The sequence below is a fragment of the Sphaeramia orbicularis genome, chromosome 21, assembly GCF_902148855.1.
Source record: "Sphaeramia orbicularis chromosome 21, fSphaOr1.1, whole genome shotgun sequence".
In the NCBI taxonomy this organism is placed as follows: domain Eukaryota; kingdom Metazoa; phylum Chordata; class Actinopteri; order Kurtiformes; family Apogonidae; genus Sphaeramia; species Sphaeramia orbicularis.
The window spans coordinates 34,383,144-34,401,425 of record NC_043977.1 but is presented as its reverse complement, the minus strand read 5'-3'; the positions used below and the strand labels follow the sequence as shown (position 1 = coordinate 34,401,425).

Sequence of the window (18,282 nt, the reverse complement as noted above, 5' to 3'; positions counted from 1 at the left end):
TATATATATACATATATATATATATATATATATATATATATATATATATATATATATATGTATATGCCTGATCATAGTCCACAATTTAAAATGAGATTATCAGCACCAAAATAGGTTATTACCTCCGCTAGGAGGTATTGTGATCACTTTGCTTTGTGTGCGTGCATGCGTGTTTGTTTGTTTTTAGCAAGATAACTCAAAAAGTTATGGATGGATTTTCAGGAAATTTTCAGGAAATTTTGATACTGGCACAAGGAAGAAATGATTAAATTTTGGTGGTGATTAGGGGTGGGGGGGCAGATCTGTCTTGGCGGAGGTCTGCGCTCTCCAAGTGCTTTCCTTGTTTCCAAATGCTATTTCCAGCTTCCCTGGTTAGGTCAGACAAGACTGGACTGATTTACGGCAGACTTATGTCACTATGACAACACCACACCGACCAGCAGAGGTTATCAGTGAGAAGTAAGATGATCGAGTGAGGAGTGAGATCTGTCCTTTTTCCTAAAGAAAAGGATTTCTTGGATTTATTTTGTTGTGATGGTGGACACTGGAACTGGAGCTGGACTGGCAGAAAGAAAAAAGAAAAAGAACTGAACGGGAGAGTGATAGAGCACAGACTAAAACACTGGTAAACCTCTGCATTGAACCTATGGAGACAACTAAGGGAGTTAAAAGGAATGAAAAACAGACCTGGAGTTGCCCCTCTTCCTTCTACACAGGTTTAGAATGTTTCTGTTCTTTATACATATGCATTGGAACATTGTATTTTACTGTAGTGGCTGTTGGTAGCTCTTCTGTGTTAGCCACACGGCTAGCTCTTTGGCATCAGTAATCTGTTTTATTTGGAGCATTGTTTCAGTCCCAAACTAAGGGCTTTGGAAGGTAAGACTGAAATGATTCTGTATGGAGTTGAATGTTCATGCCGGGGCCTGGATACTAAACTGTCCTTCAGGAACAAGACAATTCTAAAAGTAGAATACTGTGAATGCAGAAGGCTGAAGCAGCTAGCACTGAACTGCTAATGCAGAATGATGAAGATGCTGAATGACTGAAGTCATTTAAGAAAATGCTTGAATACCTTGTGGAAAAGCCAGAGCAAATATGTATCATTGGGACACATCTCAAACACCGGTCTGTGAGTAACACTCTGGAACACTCTGGAGTAAAAAAGACATTGAAACAGGAGTCCAACTTCCAAAATTAGGTTTCACTTTCACACCAGTTACTAATCTAAGCTACATGAACTTCACGAAGTTTGCTTGTTGTTTCATTTCAAACGTCACTTTGCACCCTGCAAGCTGCTGTCTTTAAAAAAGAATTACAGAGTTGTGAAGAGGATCCGCTCTTCATTCATTAGCTTCAAATCAAATCCATTCCTTGGCCAGACTTATGCCTTTAGGACAGTAGTTGCTAGTGCTCATGGGAAACGGAGTCTTTATCCCTTAAAAACACCACCGATTCTGGAAGAAGGTGTCGCTGCTATCCACTTTAAACAAATTCTCTGCACAGGACCTTTAATAAAACATATTTTTTTGTACCATTAAACTGCCATCTCTGCCTCAATTGTCAAACAGACCTGAGTGCTTTTCTTTTTTTAGGTTAGTTCCAATAAAGACGTCGGGAAGTAAAACAATGTAAGAAAACAACAGTGGCTCTTCACGTCCCAAGTCAGTGGTTTAATGACTAACAATAATTATAATGCAGCTTTCATACATTGTTGGTACATGAAAAACACATTTTTACCTGTATTAGGGGAGTAAAATGATGTAAGAAAACAACAGCGGCTTTTCATGTCTCAAGTCAGTGGTTTAATAACTGAGAGAAGAACCAGAGCTCCCCCTGTTGTCCATTTGACCGGATGCGCTTCACCAACACCAACAGTCCTTTCACAGTAAAGTGACATAGCGCAATAAAACAGAAAACAGCACTGAAAATGTCCATCTTATCATGGAAACACTCTTATTGTCTTACATTTATTTAAGTAAGTAAGTAAGTAAATTTTATTTTTAGAGCTCTTTTTTCAGACAGAGTCACAAAGTGCTTTATCAGTCAAATCAGAACAAATCAAGTTTACAGAGACCCAACAGAATCCTTCAGGAGCAAACACTTGTGACTGGTGACAGTGGCGAGGAAAAACTTCCCTTTAACAGTAGAAACCTCGAGCAGACCCAGACTCCTGAAGGATGGCCATCTGCCTTGACCAGTTGGGGTTAAAGAGAGAGAGTAAAGGAGGAGAAAAGAGAGAGCGACAGCGATATAGAGAGACTGGGGGGGGGGGGGGGGGGGGACACATGGAGTACTTTATGATGAATACATAGAGTGTAATCAGTTTGTGGTGGTCCTGGGTCAGGTGGGAAACTAAAAAGCCTTTTTGAACAGGAGGGTTTTGAGGTGTTTTTTAAAGCTCTCTACAGAGTCCATGGACCGTAGGTGTAGAGGCAGGTCATTCCATAGACATGGTGCCACAGCTTTAAAAGACCTGTCACCGCGTGTGCTAAAACAGGTGCATGGAACCATCAGCAGGTGCTGTCCTGAAGACCTCAAGCTATGAGTCGAGCTGTAGGGCTGGATCAGGGAAGCAATGTATGCAGGGGCCTGGCCATGTAGGGCCCGGAAAGTTAGCACAAGAATTTTGAAATGAAAACGATATAAAACAGGGAGCCAGTGGAGAGATTTAAGAATGGGAGTGATGTGGGCTCTCCTGTTTGTGCGGGTCAGGAGCCTTGCAGCAGAGTTCTGGACAAACTGTAGACGGGCCAGCTCCTTCTTGTTTAAGCATGTGAACGATCATCTCAAACTCATTGATGGACACCATAGATCTGAGTTTGGAGATGTTGCGGAGGTGGAAGTTTTTCACTAGGTGTTTGGAGTAGAATTCTAAAGACATGTCCTGGTCAAAGATGACACCAAGATTCCTCAGTTTGGTCTTTACCGAAGAACTCAGGTCTCCAAGGTGTTGTTTAATCCCTGGGATTGCACTGTCCGGGGCAATAATGAGGGTCTCTGTTTTGCTGGAGTTCAGCTGGAGGCTGTTATCATTTAGCCACTGCTTCAGCTCTGACAAGCAGTTTATTAAGGAACTCAGTTTGTGGGGCTCAGAGGATTTTTAAGGAGCAGTATATCAGGATGTCATCCGCGAATAGATGATAGGAGACATCACAATACTTTCGGATAATGTGGCCAAGCAGGAGGACATAGAGCAAGAATAAGATTCGTCCCAGGACAGAGCCTTGGGGCACACCACACAGTAGATCCACTGAGTCAGATTGGAAGTTGTTGATTGACACAGTGAAGCTTCTGCCGGTCAGGTAAGAGGAGAACCAGTCTAGCACAGGACCTGACATCCCTGCCAGGTCCCTCAGTCTCTCAATCATTATGGTATGGTCCACTGTGTCAAAGGCCGAGGAGAGATCTAGCAGGACCAAGACCGTGGATTTCCCGGAGTCGGCCACCATCAGGATGTCACTAGACACTTTTAATAGTGCGGTTTCTGTTGAGTGGCGTTGTCTAAACCCAGACTGAAAAGTGTCATAGATCTGGTGTGTCTCCAGAAAAGCTTTTACTATGAATTCTAATATTATTTCAATCACAAACAATGATAATGTAAAAAATATATTCATTAGCTTGTGCTATTCTAAATCATTACATAAGCGTACCCTCCCCAGATGCAGACCCAGGGGAGGACCAGAGAGGAGGGAGAGTGGAGGAACAACACCGTCCATCAGAGGTGGAGAGAAAGGAGAGATGACCAAGAACACAGATAAACAGTTATCAAGCTCCGAGACCTGATATCTCTCTTTGCATTATGTCTGTTTCACTGATGGAAACACATGAAGAAGCAGAGCTCTGTTTTCCAGAACTCCTCAATGCCTCCTGCCTGAAGCCAGTGCTTTCTCAGACCAATGCTTTGGTCTATCAGATCCTGCTGTTCATCTTCTCTCCACTCACTGTGGCTCTCAACCTGGTGGTCATCATCTCAGTCACCCATTTCAGGCAGATATTTTTTTTTTCAACAAAGCTTTTTTTTTTGTTAATCAGCTAATGTAAACACTGAACTAGATGCAGTGGTGGAGAAGCAAATGTTTTTTTTTTAAGCAAAAACAATAGTACATTGAAAACACTCTAATTTAACTAAACCTGATGCATTCACAAACCTTATCGTTTACTTCAGCTTTAATGTTCATGTTGTGTTTATTGATGCAGATGTTTGAGGCTGAGCTCATAGTAACAGGTTTAATCAACAGCAGTGTGTCATATTAAATCATAAGTAGATGATCAGGTTTGTGATATTGATGTCCTGTGAAAACTACTTGTGTCTGAAAAGTCAAAATTTCATAGTTTCAGAAAAACCGGCCTGTTTTCAGTTTTGTGATCATGTACTGTAATCATCTGTTTATTCAAAAGGTTTTTAAGTAATCCAAGAAAACAACAGGGTCAATGCGTTCTAAAAATCTAAATACCTTCATTGTCAGTGCATACATGTTTTTGAGTGTCAGTATCATAGACATTCATTGAAGTTTCAAGTGTGTGAAGATTTGGACATAAACTGGTTTTCACTGGACACAAACAGGATGACAAAGTGTAATCTAAAAAGGAGCTAAAGCTCTCTGAAGAATGTCAGAGTAAAAAGTATCCTTTTTACCTCTGAGATGTAGTGGAGTTGAAAAATGAAGCTGAATAACAGCATAAGTGCATCCAATTTTAATGAAATACAGGACTTGAAAAAAGTATTTAGTTACCGTCCACCACTGGCTACATGTAGTAGATTTTACATTTCCCATGTTTTAATATTTGTTTCATGATTTTTTGTCTTCCTTCAGACAGCTCCACACACCCACCAACCTCCTCCTCCTCTCTCTGGCTGTGTCTGACCTCCTTGTAGGCCTGGTGCTGATGCCGGCAGGAATCCACCTACAGCTGTCCTGTTGGTTTCTTGGTGACTCCATGTGTTCTTTGTATATATTTTTTGCTTGTTTGTGTGTTTCTGCATCAGTATTAGACATGGTGCTCATCTCAGTCGACCGCTATGTTGCTATCTGTGACCCTCTTCATTACACTAATAAGGTCACTATGAAAAGAGTTAAAGTTTGGGTTTGTCTCTGTTGGTTTTGTTCTGGTTGTTATTGTTTTGTTATTTTAAATGATAACCTGAGTCATTTGGGCAAGTACCGTACTTGTCAGGGAGAGTGTGTGAGTTTTATTTACTTTGTCGCCAGGGCTTTTGACCTTGTTGCAACATTTATTCTCCCAGTTTCTGCCATTATTGCTCTGTACATGAGTGTGTTTGTGGTGGCTGTGTCTCAGGCTCATGCCATGCGTTCTCACATCACATCCATCACAGCCCAGCGTTCAGGGAAGGCCGTCGCCAACAAATCTGAGCTGAAAGCAGCCCGGAGTCTTGGTGTTCTTGTTGTTGTCTTCTTAATATGTTTCTGCCCTTATTATATTGTGACTCTAACAGACAACTCATTTATTCCTTTATTACCCTCTTATATGCATTTTATTATGTATTTAAATTCATGTGTAAATCCTCTGATTTATTCCTTATTCTACCCATGGTTCAGAAAAGCTGTTAGACTAATATTCACTTTGCAGATACTGCAGTCTGACTCTTGTGATTCCACCATGGTCTAGGAGTCAATGAAATGATGAGTCCTCACTGTGATAGAATAAAGTCCATTTTTATTTATAAAGCACAAATTTATACATAAATAAATAAATTAATAGACTATCCACCCCAGATAAAATATCCGTGCACATAAAATCAACAACCTACGTGGTGTGAAAAGCCAAAGAAAAGAAGTGGGTTTTAAGAAGAGTTTTAAAATGAGACAGTGACGAGGCCTGTGTAATGTGCAGCAGCAGTTCATTCTACAGAAAAACCTCTGTCCCCTCTGAGCTTCAGCCTAATTTTGGGAACTCTGAAGAGCAGCTGGTCCGCTGACCTGAGAGCTTGACTAGGTGTATAGGGGTGCAGAAGCTCAGAGAGGTACGATGGGGCAAGACCATTTAGAGATTTAAACCATTTTCAGCAAAAAACAAACCCTGTAACTATGTATGGTGTCAGTTCAGAGTCTCTTAGTACTCTGTTTTTCGACAAACCTCATTCAAGGCCCATGTTAAATTTCTTTTGCTTCCTATTCTTTTTTTCCAGCTGCAATCTGCTTTTGCAACCCACCTCAACCAAATATATATCTGACTATGTCATGTCTTTATCACTGATACCTGCTCTGTTATGTTGCTCTGTTATATTCACTCTGTACTGTGGTCCTATACCTATGTATTACCTGTATAGAAGAACAAAGTATAATTTGGCCTGTAACCAGGTCCTGCTCTAGCCATTTGCCCCCCCCCCCCCCCCCACACACACACACACTGAAAAAAATGTTTTGTTGAACAAACGTAGTTTTATTTCGTCAAGTTTTTGCACAAAATAATTTTATCTGAAGCTAGATATAATATTTACGTTGACTCAACTAATCATTTTTAAGTAAATTCAAATAAATAATATTAGTTATTTTATCTCAATAACTTTGAGTACATTTCACTTAAATTTCCTTAGTAAGTTCAATTAAACCAATTTTGAATGTACTTAAATAAATTATGTATACTTTTTAAATTTTTTTGTGCCGTCTCAAACCAATTAAATTGTTTAAAACAAAACTATTTATTTCAGTTGATTCTAATTAAATGTTTTAGCTATAATTAGTTCAACTTTTAAAACATTTTAATACAGAGCATCATACACTACACAGAACCACAAAATCTGTTTAGACATCCAACTTTAATAAGAGCTCAATTCTTAACATCTCATATCAGAGCGGACAAATGACCTAAGAATCATTTTATAAGATGAACACCTGTAAATACTAAGTGCAGACATAACAAACACTTTAACAGATACATGAATATGTTTGTTAAAAAAAAATCTGTAAATGACCATTAAGCAAGAAGACAACCTGATACATTGTAAGGGGTCTCCTGATCAGATGTGAGGCAACTTTTGCTCTCAACATGTACAACATGGCTTATAAGACAAAAACCTGTAAAATGCAAGGTGCATAAAAGTTGTTTTAACTTTAACCCTTATCTTTAAAAAGCATCTACTAAAGAGGTAAAACACAAGAAAGCAGAAACCCACTGTTCAGACTCTGTCAACCATAATCGTAACCATAACCATAACCATGAGGATGGAACGAACAATATAAACACATTTGTGTAGGCAGCAGACTTGCTCTATCCCTGTGACATGCAAAGTCATGGTTACCCTATCCTTCCCACAAAATACACTTATACCTTCAATTCCTGGTAAGAACATTACCAGGAGAAAAAAAAAAATCACAATCACAAATAACTGAATAAACAAGAAAAGCACTTGGAGAGCGCAGACCTCCGCCAAGACAGATCTGTCCCCCACCCCAATCACCACCAAAATTTAATCATTTCTTCTTTGTGCCAGTATCAACATTTCCTGAAAAATTTCATGAAAATCCATCCATTACTTTTTGAGTTATCTTGCTAACAAACAAACACACACGCACACAAAGCAAAGTGATCACAATACCTCCTGGTGGAGGTAACAAATAACCACATCATGTCATTGCAAGTGTGGCTGAAGAATTCCTACCATCCAACACTGATTTTGTTGTTTAGGCCAAGGACCCTGGAAGAGCTTTTCCTCATCCATCTGCATGAGTTCTTTTTGAATAAATTCGTAGTAGTGTCTCAGTTCTTTGGGGTAGGCCAGGTTCAGTTCATAGATCACTCCATGCATCACTGCACAGGCCTTGGCTTCAGATCCAAGATAAATGTCCAGGAAGAGAACTCCTTCAACAAAAATTCCAACGTCATCAGAATGTCCAGGATCTCCATTTTCCTTGCTGATGACATAAATACCCATGGTGCACCTCTGCATGTCTGTCTGGATGTCATTTCCTTTGATGTCCTGCATTTTAAGTAAATAAGAGAAAAGGGAAACATGTGAATACTTTGTCCACACAAGCAACATTTTTGCATCAAGTTGTTTAATGGGTATTATGTGATTCAAGGTGTGCTTCAACTCCATGCTAGGATCTATAATATACTTCAAGCGACAGGAACAAAATATTTTACCATACTGACTTTAACAGGTAAAGCTGCACTAGAAGCTACACTACATGTCAAGTAATCTATTATCATGCACTGTAACAATAACTGATTCTTTTACACACACTAGACACCTCTGTCAGATATGAAAGAACCAGTGGCAAACCGCAGCTACGGCAACAACTTTAGAAACTTTGTACAGGTAAAGAATGCAAGTTATATTCAAAAATGTAAAGCAAATACACTAACTTACCATATACTCATGGATCAGATGTCCGTCATCCTCACCAAAGTAGAGGCAAAGTGCCTTGAGGACTGCTGCCCTTCTCCAATGAACATCACGCATACCCTGTGTGAAGAGGTTCCACTGATATAAACATTTCCAAACACTTGAATAATTATAAAAATATTTGGAATTTTCATTTTCAACCTTTGGTTATACTGTAAATAACCTTATTTCTTTGATTACAAAATAGTAAAGTGTGATTATGTAATATGTGACATGTATGGTAGTTTATGTTCACTCCCCACCTGAGAAAACAGGGATGATTTTGCTGCTATAACATTTCATCATCCTTTATGTGGAAAAGTGTTTTACAGTAATAATCCAGGCTGTTACTGAAACCAAAATAGGTTCAAACACTTAGAGAATATATCAAAGCACACATACTACTAATTTTAAACAACATTAAATGAATATAGTTACCTCTTGTCAGATGTGCAGATGTTTGGCTGGTCTCTGGCCTGTGACACCTCCCTTCTTCAGCTGAGGCTGAAGACTGTCCAACTGTGCCATGAAGGTCATCTCCAGCGGATGTGTTATAATTCGCCGAAACTCAGCATTTATCTGTTACACGTAAAAGAAAGTGGCAGAAGACAAAGAGTACTGTGTTTAGCGATTTATGTAATGATGATCCAAGACCCCACCATCTGCTGAGGTTGTTTCATAGCATAAGAATTTGTGTACCATGTTTTAGTCAACTGCCTCAAATCCATTCAGAGAAATACATTTCTTTAAATCATAATGCACAGTGAAAAAGCACAACGAAAAAAGGCACAGAGGAGGGAGCAAGCCTGTATTTACCTCATCAACATAGAAAAGTGCAGGCCACCTCACTTTAAACTCTCCAGCACACAGACTTCCATGCACCACTTCTTTTCTTCTGTATGAGAAAGTATTAGGCATCATCTCCTATCAAGAAGAGCAGACAAAATCACACATTACTTCACCTCAGGGAAACCAACTTGGATTATACAGACAGAATGATAACGCACATGTAGTTCAACCTACTCTATGTGTATAGACAATCATGACTACACCTTATGGCAACCTGATGATGATTTAATTAACTTTTTTAAATTCACAGCATTCTTAGCTTGTCCCATCCTTTCTGACCACAGAGTGACCTTAAGAAAGATACCACACACTTATACACACCTATACTTTATTATCTATCCTCGGCACAATTGGCAGATCTATTATGAGATTAATGTTCAATTTAAACTGACTGATTGATGTATCACTTCCAAGTTTAACATGGCTGTGAGGAATCTTTTTCTTAAGTGTACTTACCCAGACAATATAAAGGTCCCAACCTTGGGTTGAAAACCCAATGAGTTAAACCTTGCCAGATAAGAACACAAATATACAAAATCGTGAGTAAAAAGTCTGCATTGCAACTGTGCCTCAGTAATACATGCATAACAAAAGACAGATTAGAGTTAAGTAAGGAAAAAGGTGCTATGTTATTTTCGGTATTTATTCACTACTAGATTACTCTCTATACTATACTACTGCGAAATGACTATAGTTCACCTTACAGCATTCATTTATCACACATTTCATTTTAAAAAATGAACATTTTTAACATATTTATTAACATTTTAAATCACAAATTAAAAGAAATGCATTGATAGTAAATACATTTTCATATAATTCCCATGTTCTAAACAAAGTCTTAAGCTGTTTATGTTTTGTTCTTTAGTTGTAATGTCATGTCTCTTGCTGTATGTCTCATGTCTGTAACGGCCACATCTAGTGAGTCAAACCTGTGCATACTAAAAATAACCTGTTCATAGCATAAGACTGACTTTTCTCAGCATCCAAAGCATGCACTGAATCATTAACATCAATTCTCTATAAACTCTACGGGAGCTAGTCAGACACCTTTGAAACGAGTCGGCTCTTTCAGTGTTTATCCAACTATAATACATAAACATACACACAGTAAATAAGTGAGCCGCAGAACCAAACCAGACATAGTACTAAGCTAAGACCAACTTGGAGGTGATAACGCCGCACAGGCGTGTGCGGTGGACAGCAGCAGCACCACCGCTTCTGCCGCCCAGAAAAACAAAGGCCCTCCGATTTTAGCAAGCCAGGCACTTATTGCACCCGAAACACAATGAAAAAATTCATAGATTGTTGGAGCAGGAGTCCAGTTGTCTGAAACAGTCTGGCTGAGTCCTAGCTAACTCACCTCACCATCTCTGATAGCGGCTAAATAGCGTCTTAGAGCCGAATTAAACGTGAAGTGTTGAAGTAAAGTAAAATGTACAAACACTGTGGTTAAAGTAAAACTAAGACACATTGATGAATATTAAAGACTTACCCAAAGTAGGTGGCAGGTGTCCGGAGTGAGGAGGCTAACCGACTTGTATGTGGCAAGATCCTGAAAAGGCGGTATGTCTGTGCGCATGCGGCAAATTCAAAGCTCCCAAACAGGAGTCCCCTTGCTGGTGCGTTCATGAGTATTGGAGAAGTCATACTTTCACCGTATGACATTTCTCTTTCTATCTCTCTCCCTTAAGTAGCTGAGGTACTTCTCCAGGAGTGTTTTTAAATACTCTAAAGACATCCAAGCAAACATCAACTTACTATGGCCCGCCGTGTTTTCCAAAGTTGCTCAATGAAACGCATTTACCTCAGAAGTTGGAATTTCCGACCCGAATCTATCCAAGTTCCGAGTGCTAAAAGAACGCAGCATTATGGGCACATTGAGATGAACTAATTTTTTTTGAGTTAGATTTAATTGAATGAAATACATTTGCCATAATTTTGACTTTTTATGTTGGAATTATTTATATTTTATTAGTGGAGTCAAATAACACAAATATTTTATTAAATATGCTTGATATTTATATGTAACATTTACTAAGGGTCAGAATCATTTTTTTCAGTGCATCATGTGCGCAGTGACCGCTGAGTCAGGGAGAGCTCACCTGAGAAATTACAGGTTGGGATTGTAGTTTTTTTGCTTTTTTGTTTTTTTTTTTAGTTTTTTATGTTTCTCATTTTTTTATTTTTAAGACAGAACATCAGAAATGATCACATTACCAGTACTATTATTTCTTTATTTTTCTTTCTTTATTTAGTTTTTGCCTACCAGTGGCACCCACTCCAGCAGTTCTCAACCTAGGCAACTATCTATGTGGTCTATGCCAGGACCTGGTCCTGACTGGATCAGCTCTGTACCCACTACAGGGTCCTAGAGGGTTCATGGGAGTTTCCCCATTTCATTCACATGTGGTTTGTAGATTTGGAGAAGGCATTTGACCATATCCTTCGGGGGGGGGGTGTCACGGTTCGCTCCTGCGTGGCTGCTGACCCCTCTCAGACTCATCAACAATTAGACTCCCCTGCTGCGTGCTGCCCAGCTGCAACACCTGACCATCAGGAGCTTTTATAAGGGGCTTCTCTGTGACTGTGCAGCTCCAAGTCATTTTGTCTGGCAACAAATTAATTAATAAATACTGCCCTAAAATAACACCCGCTCGAGTCACCACAACTGTAATTACCTAAAAATAGCTCAAAATTAATAGGGATTTTGATTTTGAAGTCAAATAAAATGAAATTGGGGCAACATGGTGGTGCAGTGGTTAGCACTTGGGCCTCACAGCAAGAAGGTCCTGGGTTTGATTCCAACACCAGTCAACAGGGAGTGGGACCTTTCTGTGTGGAGTTTGCATTTTTTCCCCGTGTCTGCGTGGGTTCTCTCTGGCTTCCTCCCACCATCTAAAGACATGCACTAATAGGTTAATTGGTTGATCTAAATTGCCCATAGGTGTGAATATGATTTTTTATTTTTTTTTTGTCTCTAAATGTTCAGCCCTGCGATGACCTGGTGACTTGTCAAGGGCATACCCCGCCTTCACTCCTATTTAGCTGGGATACGCTCCAAGCGACCCCCGTGATCCTAGTGAGGATAAAGCGGGTTCAGATAATGAATGAATGAATGAATGAATGAACAAAATAAAATTGTCCTGCAGGAGGACCCCTAAACTACAACCCTTGAAACAAACATAGGGAAATCCTTACTGTGGCCCTGTGAGTTAAACCTCGTATTTGCATGGGCCTGGGCTGTGAGTTCAACCTGTAACTAAGTGTTGTAACCACTGACCCTGTATTAGAGGAGTAAAACAATGTAAGAAACAACAGCGGCTCTTCACGTCTCAAGTCAGTGGTTTAATGACTAACAATAATTATAATACAGCTTTCATACATTGTTGGTACATGAAAAACACATTTTTACCTGTATTAGGGGAGTAAAAGGATGTAAGAAAACAACAGCAGCTCTTCACGTCTCAAGTCAGTGGTTTAATGACTGAGAGAAGAACTGGAGGTCCCCCTATTGTCCATTTGACTGGATGCACTTCACCAACAGTCCTTTCACAGTAAAGTGACATAGCACAATAAAACAGAAAATAGTACTGAAAATGTCCATCTTATCATGGAAGCACTCTTATTGTCTTACATTTACTTTTACTATTAGTTCGACTATTATTTCAGTCACAAACAATGATAATGCAAAAAATGTATTAATTAGCTTGTGCTATTCTTACCCATTACACACATCTCTTGGAAATTAGATGTCGTCCTGGCATCTTAACCAACATAAGAATGCTTAAAACCCAGAAATAAATGCATTTAAGTGCATGAATGATACTGAACATATTAAAGCTTATCAAACAAAATTAACATATTTAAAGCATTACCATTAGTGGTGTTATTGTTTAGCATATGAAGCATCATCATATTCCCACAACTTCTATTATTCACCATAAGACAAATATGTCTCATTGTGGTCCCTGGGTATTGGCTGGCGGTCAGGAATTGTTTTCTTGTTCAGCTCATGGTAATCTATGCACAATCTGAGCCCTCCGCATTTTTTCCGTACACACACTACAGGAGCTGCTTATGGTGAATGACATTTTGCAACCCAACCTTGTATGATGACATCATGTAGATAGTCTCTCGTTTCTCTGTATAACGGCTTGGGCACAGACAGGTAAGTCTTGGCAACTTGCTCAGTGTCTTTTAGAGATATGGATACCTGTAACTCATCAATACATCCAATGCCATTTTCTGATTTGGAAAAGGATGCACATTCTTCTCTTAAAGGTGCTGGAGACTTTCATGACCAATTTTTCATCAAATCTGTAAAACCTCAGTCATAGCCTAAGTATCACAAATCTGTAAGTCTTTCTGTGATTACTCACCTGAATCTCTTGCATTACGGTGAACAATTTTGAAGTGCCATCCACTATAAACAACCCGTGTGTTTACAAACCGACTTAGGAGGTCACTCAGGCATCTTCGGAATTTTCTCGCGATGTGTACTGTGGGGAACGGGGGTTCGCACAGCCACCTGACAGCGGCAAAGGTAGCGCGACCATATGGTATTATATGAATGAAACAAACACGTGAAAATGCGGAAACGGCTGGAGGAATAGGCACAGAAGGAAGGGAGTTCCTGCTGTTTCCGATCGTGTCTGTTCCAGCTGCTGCTGTCAGGTGGCTGCGCGAGCCTTCGCTTCTCACAATGCATGTCGCAACAAAATTCTGAAGATGCCCGAGTTACCTCCCGGGTCGGTTTGTAAACACACAGTTTGTTTATAGTGGATGGCACTTCGAAATTGTTCACCGTAATGCAAGAGATTCAGGTGAGTAATCACAGAAAGACTTACAGATTCGTGATACTTGGGCTATGAGTGAGGTTTTACAAATTTGATGAAAAATTGGTCACGAAAGTCTCCAGCACCTTTAACATTTATTGTATTACTGACCTTTCATTTTCAGGCAGGTGACTTAAGTCTACAGGGGGGTCCCAAGTGCCATTTTGTTCTTCTTCTGCCCCAACTTGGCTTGCTGAGGCTGAGACTGCAGAATTTGACTGGAAAATCGAGGCGGGGTAAACAGCGTGAACAGGTTGCACTGACCCTATTAATGTCCTCCCAGTGAGTACAATGCAGGCCCGGACTGGCTAATTGGGAAATTAGCTTTATTTTCACTTTGCTGTTGAATTAAAATTAACTTGATTTGTAAAGCCTCAATTTCTTTTGCCAGTTTATACTGTTCATCTGTTTTGTTATCTGTGGTGTTCTGGTGCGCAACTTGTACATTAGTCTGGTTAACAGTCTCAACTACTTCACTTTGTTCTGTTTGTACAGTCTGCTCCAGTGGGTCATTAGTAATAGAAAGTTCTCCTGCCTTTCCATATTCATCTATTTTGTCCTTCATAAACAGTAGCTCAGACATGCCCTGATCCTCCTGCTCTTTGAGCTCCTCCCACTGCAAGTGCGAGCTTATCATTATTATTAGTACTATCCAGGGCTTATTTTGTACCATTTCACGTGCAGCAATGCCCACAGATGCACAGAAATCTACAAGATTCTCCTGAGACAGCCTGCACAGTGCTTGGATTACTTCTAGCTGTACTTGTTCAATGTCCGTCGGCTCCATCTTATTTCTTTACACGTGATGACACAGAGTTTCACGCTTTAACAGAGTTAGCGTTAGCTCCGAATATTAGCTTAGCTTTCCTAGTGGTTTTAGCTTCACCTCAGATATTATTATTATTTTATTATTATTATATTATTTATTCATGCAATTTCCTGTCCGTTAACGGCACTTTATTTTTCTCTCGGCCGTCCATCTGGGTTGTTTGGAGGGATGAGCAGCAACTGGGGTTTCTTCTGGAATAAGCTAGCCCTCGTGTTACTCATCCCAGCAGTGCCTTCAAATGTTGTAACCACTGCCCCTGTATTAGGGGAGTAAAACGATGTAAGAAACAACAGCGGCTCTTCACGTCTCAAGTCAGTGGTTTATGACTAACAATAATGATAATACAGCTTTCATACAATGTTGGTACATGAAAAACACATTTTTACCTGTATTAGGGGAGTAAAACGACGTTTTTCACCCTACCCCCAAATCCTACCAAATCCATTGAAAAAGTACCAGCATGTGTCCACGTGTAACGTGTGAAAACTGTATGATGTCTTTTATGATGTATGTGCTTGCATTATCTTCTATGTTCTTCACTGCATATTTCGAAGAAAGGGTTCTAGGTGGCACGACTAGGTTTTGCTGCGGCCTCATGTCCCTAACATCGAACTACAGTTTCATTTGCTTTACAGTACATTGTACTGTGCTGTCAAATGACAAATAAACTCTATTCTATTCTATTCTATTCTATTCTATTCTATTCTATTCTATTCTGTTCTATTCTATTCTATTCTATTCTAAGAAAACAACAGCGGCTCTTAACATCCTAAGTCAGTGGTTTAATGACTGAGAGAAGAACCAGAGCGCCCCCTATTGTCCATTTGACGGGATGTGCTTCACCAACACCAACAGTCCTTTCACAGTCAAGTGACATAGTGTAATAAAACAGAAAAAAGCATTGAAAATGTCCATCTTATCATGGAAACACTCTTATTGTTTAATTAGCTTGTGCTATTCTTAACCATTACATAAGCGTACCCTCCCCAGATGCAGACCCAGGGGAGGACCAGGGAGGAGGGAGAGAGGAGGAACAACACCGTCCATCAGAGGTGGAGAGAAAGGAAGGATGACCAAGAACACAGATAAACAGTTAATAAGCCCTGAGACCTGATATGTCTCTTTGCATTGTGTCTCTGTTTCACTGATGGAAACACATGAAGAAGCAGAGTTCTGTTTTCCAGAACTCCTCAATGCCTCCTGCCTGAAACCAATGGTTTCTCAGACTGAAGTCCTGGTCTATCACATCCTGCTGTTCATTTTCTCTCCACTCACGGTGGCTCTCAACCTGGTGGTCATCATCTCAGTCGCCCATTTCAGGCAGATATTTTTCCTCAACAAAGCTTTTTTTTTTTTTTTTTTTGTTAATCACCAAATATAACCACTGCACTAGATGCAGTGGTGGAAAAGCAATTTTTTTTTTTTTTTTTTAAAGCAAAAACAAAAGTAGTACACTGAAAACACTCTAATTTAACTAAACCTGATGCATTCACAAACCATATTGTTTACTGCAGCTGTAATGTACATGTTGTGTTTATTGATGCAGATTATTGAGGCTGAGCTCATAGTAACAGGTGTAATCAACAACAGTGTGTCATATTAAATCATATGTAGATGATCAGGTTTGTGATACTGATGTCCTGTGAAAACTACTTGTGTCTGAAAAGTCAAAATTCCACAGTTTCAGAAAAACCGGCCTGTTTTCAGTTTTGTGATCATGTACTGTAATCATCTGTTTATCCAAAAGGTTTTTAAGTAATCCAAGAAAACAACAGGGTCAATTTATTCTAAAAATCTGAATACCTTCATTGTCAGTGCATACACATTTTTGAGTGTCAGTATCATAGACATTAACATTTGAAGTTTCAAGTGTGTGAAGATTTGGACATAAAATGGTTTTCACTGGACACAAACAGGATGAGAAAGTGTAATCTAAAAAGGAGCTAAAGCTCTCTGAAGAATGTCAGAGTAAAAAGTATCCTTTTTACCTCTGTTATGTAGTGGAGTTGAAAAATGAAGCTGAATAATAGTTCAAGTGCATCCAATTTTAATTAAATACAGGACTTGAAAAAAGTATTTAGTTCCCCTCCACCACTGGCTACATGTAGTAGATTTTACATTTCCCATGTTTTAATATTTGTGTAATGATTTTTCTCTTCCTTCAGACAGCTCCACACACCCACCAACCTCCTCCTCCTCTCTCTGGCTGTGTCTGACCTCCTTGTAGGCCTGGTGCTGATGCCGGCAGGAATCCACCTACAGCTGTCCTGTTGGTTTCTTGGTGACTCCATGTGTTCTTTGTATACATTTTTTGCTTGGTGGTCTGTTTCTGCATCAGTAGGAGACATGGTGCTCATCTCAGTCGACCGCTATGTTGCTATCTGCGACCCTCTGCATTACACTAATAAGGTCACTGTGAAAAGAGTTAAAGTTTGCATTTGTCTCTGTTGGTTTTCTTCTGGTTGTTATTGTTTTGGTATTTTAAATGATAACCTGACTCATCCGGGCAAATATCATATTTGTCAGGGAGAGTGTATGAGTTATATTTACTTTGTCGCCGGTGCTGTAGACATTTTTGTAACATTTACTTTTCCAGTTTCTGCCATTATTGCTCTGTACATGAGTGTGTTTGTGGTGGCTGTGTCTCAGGCTCGTGCCATGCGTTCTCACATCACATCCATCACAGCCCAGCGTTCAGGGAAGGCCGTCGCCAACAAATCTGAGCTGAAAGCAGCCCGGAGTCTTGGTGTTCTTGTTGTTGTCTTCTTAATATGTTTCTGCCCTTATTATATTTTGACCCTAACCGGCAACTCATTTATTCCTTCATTATCCTCTTATATGACTTTTGTTATGTATTTAAATTCATGTGTAAATCCTCTGATTTATTCCTTATTCTATCCTTGGTTCAGAAAAGCTGTTAGACTAATATTCACTTTGCAGATACTGCAGTCTGACTCTTGTGATTCCACCATGGTCTAGGAGTCAATGAAATGAGTCCTCACTGTGACAGAATGATTGAAGTTTAAAATGTGTTTTTTCCTTATGAGATTGATTATTTATGAAGAAAAACAAACAAAAAAATATGCATAAATAAATAAATTAATAGACTATCTGCTCTAGATAAAATATCCGTGCACATAAAATCAACAAGCAATGTGGTGTTAAAAGCGAAAGAAAAGAAGTGGGATTTAAGAAGAGTTTTAAAATTAGACAGTGACGAGGCCTGTCTAATGTGCAGGAGCAGTTCATTCTACAATTTTGGAGCTGCAAAAGAAAACACCCTGTCCCCTCTGAGCTTCAGCCTAATTTTGGGAACTCTGAAGAGCAGCTGGTCTTCTTACCTGAGTCCCATGTTAAATTTCTTTTGCTTCCTGTTCTTTGTTTTTCAGCTGCAATCTGCTATTGCAACCCACCCC

At 39.5% G+C, this 18,282-nt stretch overlaps 2 protein-coding genes across 2 annotated transcripts; both read left to right on the top strand.

Annotated features, from left to right (window-relative positions):
- The first annotated feature begins 3,802 nt into the window (after window positions 1-3,802).
- On the top strand, window positions 3,803-5,631 carry LOC115412006 (trace amine-associated receptor 1-like). The gene is made up of 3 exons (XM_030124306.1): window positions 3,803-3,990; window positions 4,818-5,098; window positions 5,249-5,631. Exons 1-3 carry the CDS (start codon window positions 3,803-3,805, stop codon window positions 5,629-5,631), a joined length of 852 nt encoding a protein of 283 aa, XP_029980166.1.
- Window positions 5,632-13,694: 8,063 nt separating this feature from the next.
- Window positions 13,695-17,845, top strand: LOC115412005 (trace amine-associated receptor 1-like). Its single transcript, XM_030124305.1, has 4 exons — window positions 13,695-13,745; window positions 16,092-16,186; window positions 17,032-17,275; window positions 17,516-17,845. Exons 1-4 carry the CDS (start codon window positions 13,695-13,697, stop codon window positions 17,843-17,845), a joined length of 720 nt encoding a protein of 239 aa, XP_029980165.1.
- The last annotated feature ends 437 nt before the right edge of the window (window positions 17,846-18,282 follow it).

Excerpts from the sequence above, each read along its gene's own strand:
- LOC115412006 (XM_030124306.1), top strand. The coding sequence starts at position 3,803 with ATGTCTGTTTCACTGATGGAAACACATGAAGAAGCAGAGCTCTGTTTT. Across the intron at positions 3,991-4,817 it reads ATCTCAGTCACCCATTTCAG|ACAGCTCCACACACCCACCA; the intron begins GCAGATATTTTT and ends GTCTTCCTTCAG. Across the intron at positions 5,099-5,248 it reads TAAAGTTTGGGTTTGTCTCT|TTTCTGCCATTATTGCTCTG; the intron begins GTTGGTTTTGTT and ends TTATTCTCCCAG.
- LOC115412005 (XM_030124305.1), top strand. The coding sequence starts at position 13,695 with ATGTGTACTGTGGGGAACGGGGGTTCGCACAGCCACCTGACAGCGGCA. Across the intron at positions 13,746-16,091 it reads GCCACCTGACAGCGGCAAAG|ACTGAAGTCCTGGTCTATCA; the intron begins GTAGCGCGACCA and ends ATGGTTTCTCAG. Across the intron at positions 16,187-17,031 it reads ATCTCAGTCGCCCATTTCAG|ACAGCTCCACACACCCACCA; the intron begins GCAGATATTTTT and ends CTCTTCCTTCAG.